Raw genomic sequence first — 7489 nt, 5'->3', positions numbered from 1 at the left:
TGTACATGTAGATCAGCACTTAGATGTTTATCCTACACCATGCAACATGGAGGCTGCTTAATGGGAAAACCTGGTTAAGTTTCTGTCATACTGCAATATGCAATAATGGCGCCAACCTATAACAATCAGGAGCAATGTGGTTTAATGTGTTGGCCAAGGTGGGAACTGACCTGAAGATGAACGCGTTCAACTGCTCTAACTCTGCACCACAGCTCCCCCAATGTGTCTGACTGAAGGCATAGATCAAATCTCACATTCACATGGTTTACACCAGGGGTCCCCAAACTTTTACTTGTGAGGGCGACATAACTGTTTTCTTCTCTGATGGGGGGCTGGTTCGTAGGCTCACAGAAAAAGAGTAACAATCACAGCCTAAACATAAACACTTGTGGTTTTCCAGAAAGCAACACATAACCAAATTTTAAGTAATTTGTTTCTGTAACTTTCATAGAGAAATAAATTATCCTAAAACATGTTGCTGAAATATTAGCTAAACTCCAAAATAGTCTAAAAAAACGAGAAATAGTCTATCCTCTCCCGTCATAGTTCATAAGTCATGTGTCTCCTCTGGATGTTTTTAAGATCCACACAGACATTTAAAGATGCATTAGGCACCAATTCTCTCCATGCAGGAGTTACTTCCATGCACAGAGATCATGAGGGTTGTAGGAGCCCTATTGAGAAATACGTCCTGTCAAAATAAGTATGATCCATAACAGTTATTGTAATTAATCTGTTCTTTATTCTTTACAATAACTGATATGGATCATACTTATTTTGATTGATTTCCCTCTACAGCGGTCGAAAATCTTTTTTCCTTCTGGCTGACTCACACCTGTCTGACGTCAGCCAATCACACTCAATTTATGACAGACAGCAAGATAACAGATGACAACAGCGACACCTACAGGACGTATTTCTCAATAGGGCTCCTACAAGGGTTTTTCCTGGAGTCCAAGCTTCATCTTTAAGAAGAAGGAATAAGTTCTGAAGTAAAGATCACACTTTATTGAGGTAAAACAAACATGAACAGAAACGTGTGCAGGTGACACATCCAGCCTATCTGAGGCCCAGCTTCTTCTTCTCCTTGTGTTTTTTGCGCACCACCTCAATGTTGCGGTCCTTCCACATGCTTTTCCTCAGCTTGATCGGCCGGCTGCCCACATACTTCCCTGAAAAAGTGGGACAGGAGAGGACAGGTCAGAGCTCACGTCTACCAGCAGATGCAGCAGTCCTGCGAGGACCCGCTCACCGTTCATCTCCCTCATGGCACGGACGTAGTCGTTGGGGTCTTTGAAGCTCACAAAGCCGTATCCTTTGGTTTTTCCAGTACGTTTGTCTCTGACCACCTGATGACAACAACACAAGTGGTGGACACAGATGCTGCAGAGCAGACCTGACCCTGACTTCTCCTGGACTGATTCAGACCTCCAGTCCCACAGAAACAGGAAGTTGAATTCAGGTATGGAGCAGAGCTCCAACCGTCAGCATTTGACTTAGGTAATGTAGAGGAGCTGGTGAAGTAAGTTCACTGTGAACACTAAGGGGGAATTCAGATTGGAAAAGCCAGTTGGTCCAGACTGAGTCTACTTATTTTGGTCCGGATCGAGCCCTGAACCTTGTTTGGTCTAGGACTGCCACGATTAGTCGACTAATCGACGACTAATCGACTATTAAAATAGTCAACAACTGATTTGATAGTCAATTAGTTGTTACGTTATATTACATGGAGTCAGAGTGTAGTAAAGTTAAAAGTTATAATGACATTCTGCTAGCTTTTGGACTATTTATTAAGGTTTTTCTGGCCTTTTTGCAGTTAAGCTAATATTTCAGCAACATGCTAGCTGTTGTGGCTAACTTAGTACTTTTTTAGGCTGTTTTGGAGGTTAGCTACATGCAAGCTGTTTTGTCTAATTTAGGCATTTTTTGTTGTCTTTTAGGCAATTTTGGATTTTAGCTAATATTTGAGCTGCATGCTAGCTATTTTGGCTAACAAGCTTTTTTTACGCTAATTTTGCATTTACCTATTATTTTAGCGGGCTATAAGCTGCAGCATTTTCAGGTACTAGCGTCAGCGTTTTGAGCTATTAGTTTCAGAGTTATAAGCTACCAATTTCAGTGTTAGTAGCTATCAATTTCAGAGTTTTTAGCTATCGAGGTCAGAGTTTTTAGCTATCAATTTCAGCATTTTCAGCTATCAATTTCAGCGTTTTTAGCAATCAGCACTATCATCTTCAGCGGCCAGCTTATAGCATTCACACTAGCATTATCACAGGTAATGCTATATATCTAGTTTTTAGTTAGTTTAAAGCTAGTGATGGTTAAGACGTGTGCTTTACATCCAGTTTGTGTATGACCCGATTAGTCGACTAATAGGAAAAAATAATCTGTGATTAGTCGACTACTAAAATAATGGTTTGTGGCAGCACTAGTTTGGTCTGTAGTCAGACTGCTGTCAACAGGACAATTCTCTCTTGAACCAAAGCTTGTAAACAAAACCTTAGGACCTAAGATCTCCTTAGTTATTGGCCAAGAAACATGAGGGCGGGGCTAAGCAACAAGAGAAAGAAAATATAGAAGTCCTACACTTTGTAATCCTTGTTGGGACAGTTCACTTCTTTAGACTTTATATTTTGCTGACCAGGTTTGAACGTCTATATCAGGGTCAGGTTCAACACCTTTTACTGCTACTTCGGTGAAGGCATGCTGCTAGACGGTTACTGAGGACACGACAGCTAAGAAGTTACTCTGATAAGTGTCTATAGTAGATTCTACATCACACAGGTACACTCTGGTACACTTTAAGTGAACCAAATGAGTCCAGTCAGAATACACCCGTAAATTACACTAGAAATAATGCAAACTGACACCAAGATCAACAAGAGGTGGATTCTTATTTTCTTACTCTTGATTCTGATTCATATTCTGTTGAGCAGCTCACCTTGGCTTTGAGGAAAGACGGGTATCTGCTGAAGGCTCTGGCCAGGATGTCATCGTTCACCTCATTCCCAAGATCTCCACAGAAAATCCGGAAGTCGTCTGTTGAAGACAAGAGCCGGAGGTGGGAGAGGTCAAAGAGGTCAGCATCGCGGTCAACTCCAGACAAACGCAGATAGATAGATAGATAGATAGATAGATAGATAGATACTTTATTAATCCCAAGGGAAATTATGGCAGTCTGTAGCTCCAGGTCATTCACACAAATTAGAAATAAATAAATAAATAAAAACAAGTAATAAATATCATTAAGAGTAATAGAAGACAATAAAAACAGCAGTACAATCAGGGTCCCCTTTTCACCCTCCCCTTCTCAGCAGTGTTATATAGTCTGATTGCAGTGGGTACAAATGACCTCCGGTATCTCTCTGTGGAGCTCGGCAGTGAGCGAAGGCGATTGCTGAAAGAGCTCCTCTGAGCAGAGAACACTGGATGCAGGGGGTGACTGGTGTTCTCCAGGATTTTCTTTAGCTCCACCAGCATCCTCCGCTCCACCACAGACTCAACTGACTCCAGACTCTGACCCACCACCTTACCTGCCTTCCTGGTAAGGCGGTTTAGTCTTTTCATGTCCTTTCCACTAGCACTGCCCCCCCAGCACACCACTGCATATAAAAGAGCACTGGAAACAACAGCCTGCCAGAAAATAAAAAGCAACTTGGGACACACATTAAAAGAAGCACGTCTCCTTAAAAAGTACATCCAGAGCAGTACATCCTGCTCTGGGTTTTTTTGTAGATGGCGTCAACATTTGGTGACCAGCTCAGGTCTGATTCCATCTGAACAAACCTGGACTCTGTTCAAAAATGTAGAGGCTGCTTTTCTTAGTTTTTAATTGGTTTGGCTTTAAGTGAAGGTTTAAAGTGTGTAACACATTTACATTGTTTAGCATATATTATCACTTTTGTTTTTCATTCTTTTTTATGTTTAGATGATTTTGTTCATACCTACTTTTCTTTAATATTCAAAGTTCGTCTCTAGAACATTAATTCTTTGTGAATGTTGGTGTTTTTTGAACTGTGAAAACTGGAAAAAAAGCTTCTATATTTCCAGATTTAAGGCATCGTTTTGGTTCTTTGTGTGGTTCTGTGGCCGACTGTCCTCTGATGCTCATCAGCAGGAACTTCCTTTTACCTGATTCCCACTCCAGAAGACTCTGGTCCTCCCAGGTGGTTCCTGCTGCAGTTCGGATGCACTTCTTCACCTTCTCCGACTTTCCTTTCTTTTTGTCTTCTATAACACTTTCCACTGGCTAGAAGAATAAACACAGTTCATAGATCCATTACAACTTAATTCAAACTTCCTTTAACCAAAAGTTTCAAATCAGTGAACAGAGGAACCACAGAAGGAACGCTTCTCAGAACCAGATAGTTCTGTTGTTGTTCTGCAGCATTTGATCCAGATGATCACACCTTACTTTTAAATTCATTAGAAGAAGTTGGAGGCCTCAGAGCTAGATTGGTTTTGGTCTTACTCTGCAGGTCTTATTGGGTTGGTCCTTCCTCTGATTCACACATGATTACAAATGACCTTAATGACCTTAAAGTTTGTCTTGGGATGGTAGTTTTGTTTCCCCTCTTCGATCTAGAGAAGAGTCTGTAACCTGCAGCTCCAGATCCACATGTGTCTCTTTTATCTCTCCATGGTGGCTCCTCTGTCGAACATAAAATAAGTCATGGAGACTGCCGATCCAGACATGTCCACCGTCTGAGTCAGCAGCTCCTGATAATGTCTACTTAACCAAAACTACCTAACTAAACAAACAAACAAAACCCACAAACTAAGACTACCAACCCCAAACTAAAATAACAAAACCCAGCAGTGTAAGACTGCTGAGGACAAAGAGGGAAAAAGAACAAAAAATAAATAAAAGAAAAATAAAATAGCATTTCTTTAAAGGTTATATTAGTTAAATGTATAAATTAATGTATTTGGTAAAAAGTTTGATCTTTTATTAGTTAAAAGCAGATTATCTTGTGCTAAAAAACACTGGTTAGGAGCTTTATAGAACTGCACTGAGATGATCCTGTTTGGTAAAGATTATTTTGTATTTCAAAAATAAGTAAAAAAATACATTTTGAGAGATGCTAGGTTCTTTTGTTCATACCAAAAATAGACAAAATTCATGTTTATTCTAAAAAAAGAAGGCCATGAATTCAAATGTTCTAAAGGCTACATAGTGAGACTGCACGGCTCCTTCTAGGTTTTGATCAGTAGAAAACGAGCCCAAATGGATCTTTTTCTGTTGCTGACCCCTGATCTACTGGAATGACATTTTGTCTTGGTTGTCATTTTCTCCACTTGAACATGTAAGTTTGTAAAAGTTTGGTATTGAAAACTCATGAGGCTTCATCCTTCTCTGCAAAGTCTTCTGTTGTGAAGATAGTGAGAACTTTCAAAAGCTGCATTCACTCCAAATGTGATTTGCACATCCTCCAGCCGTGTCAATGTTCAGTTAGTATACAGATGCAATCAGAGGTCCTACTTTGGTCGGACATCAGCGGGTTTAAATATCTGAACTTTGGGGAAGAAAACGCATTGCGTCAACCAATCAGTGACTTGACTCTGGCCCGTGACATGTTAATGATAAGCGAGTCCAAAACCAACATGGATCTGATCGTTCTCCTCCTGAACTTTTTGATATTTTTATTTTTTCTATCAATACAATAAAAAAGCCCCTAATTTTATTCTTGTTTTTATTGCTTCCCTCCTCAGACTAATACGGGACAGCAAGTCAGCAAACTGGGTCACAGAGAGACGGAAGTACCGCTGAAAGCGGCCATCATTCAGACTTAGCTCCTGCACTGTACTGGGAGAATCTCTGAATGATCTCATGAACCCAGACATGGAGAAATGATCAGTGATATTTCAAAATAAGTAAACCTGATCTGTCAACATCATCTTCAATGTACAGATGAGGCTAAAAACCTTTGACAGAAGCTCCTCCCATATGTATGTGAAGCTTCAACCTTAAGAAGAATTTTTTGAACTGGCGTCAAACAGCGAATCTGACAGGAATCAAAAGAGAGGCAGCAGACGTGAATTCAATATGTGAATCGTGTTCGTTGTAAATGCAGGATTACTGGGGTTGGAATGGTTGCATTAAGTTGTGACATTCCACAGGACTCGTCTTTTAGCAGAACATGTTCATCTACTTCTGAGATGTCATGATGACCACCAATCAGGGCGAACAGGGTCACCAAACACTCAGGAAGTGCATTATATTTGTCCTGGACAGTTTCTGCATCATTACACTCCATTTTACATCCTAATTTTCTGACATGTCATACACACAAATGCAAAAAATAGAAAAGTTTCTTCAATTAAATGTTATTGGAAGCCCTGCAGCCACACAATAAGAGCGCAGAGCAGGACAGTGACTGTACCTCTGGATGGGGGGGCTCGGGCTCAGGCATGCTGGGACCGATCACTGAGTCTCTGTCGTCAATCTCCTTCCTGTCAAGCAGACCTGCTGCCGTCACAGCCGCCTGCTGTTCTGCAACCCGCGCTGCCAGCTCTTCCTGTAGAACACACAACAACAAGCTGCAGAACCTGCAACAAATCCTGACACCCACAAGCTCCAGAACAGACCACATGACGCAGAGTGTAGACCAGCGATCCCCAAAACTGTTCAGGCTACGGACCGGTTTGAATAAGACAGTATTTTCACGGACTGGTCCAAACGAGGCCGAATTGTTAACATTTTCTGGAAAAATGCTACAAGAAATATCATGAAGATTCAATGAAACAAAGTTGTTGATTTGTAGAAGTCGTTTCTGATTTGAAAAATTCCACACCCCCACCCTCCACCCCAAAATGACTTTTTAACCCTCGATCCAGACTCTAATTATCTTTCTGGGCAAACAGATTGATCATGTTCTGTCTTCACATAAATCTTCATTCATTGGGTTTTTTATCCCCCCCCGGGGTTGGGTATCACTGGTGATAAGCAAGAGAGGGTCTCTGTTTTCTTTGTGAGTGGAGAAAGTTTGGTTGTGAAAGGAAGTCAGTACCATTCTGGCCTGCCTCTGGGTACGAGCATCGACCCTCTTGTGTCCCAGAGTGACAGGAGGAGCCGAGTAAACTGTTGGAGCTGCCTGGATGATGGATGGTGAGGGTTTCATGGAGAGGGGAGCCATAGGTCTTGGAGATGGAGCCATTCCTACCATGTCAGGAACCTGAGTGAATACATCAAGTATTTACAGAATCATTCAATGCTATCACACCTACCAAGAAAGAAAAAAGGGGGAGGCGGACTCATAATTCTTACTGAAATGATTTATAAAGGCTATTACACACTAAAAGGTTGAAAATTTAAAATAAAAATAAAAGTTAACAAAAAATGTATTCTCCTGCAGACATCTGGACCTCGCTGAGGAACAATGATTAAAGCATTACAGAGAATTAGACATTTGATGGGAAAACACAAACATGACTTTATATTTGATAACCAATGTGTTTGTTTTTGTTGTTAAATGACATAAAAAAATGA

At 40.9% G+C, this 7489-nt stretch overlaps 1 protein-coding gene across 1 annotated transcript; it reads right to left on the bottom strand.

Annotated features, from left to right (window-relative positions):
- Window positions 1-988: 988 nt before the first annotated feature.
- LOC112141214 (RNA-binding protein 42) lies at window positions 989-7175 on the bottom strand (the record flags this gene model as incomplete). The annotated part of the gene is given in 6 exon segments (XM_024264302.1): window positions 989-1172; window positions 1253-1349; window positions 2942-3039; window positions 4132-4249; window positions 6384-6518; window positions 7011-7175. Coding segments are annotated over 6 exon segments (726 nt in total), but the record flags the coding sequence as incomplete, so codon positions are not given.
- Window positions 7176-7489: the final 314 nt, after the last annotated feature.

This window comes from Oryzias melastigma, unplaced genomic scaffold (genome assembly GCF_002922805.2).
Source record: "Oryzias melastigma strain HK-1 unplaced genomic scaffold, ASM292280v2 sc00310, whole genome shotgun sequence".
Lineage (NCBI taxonomy): Eukaryota > Metazoa > Chordata > Actinopteri > Beloniformes > Adrianichthyidae > Oryzias > Oryzias melastigma.
This window is presented reverse-complemented; position numbering and strand designations above follow the sequence as displayed.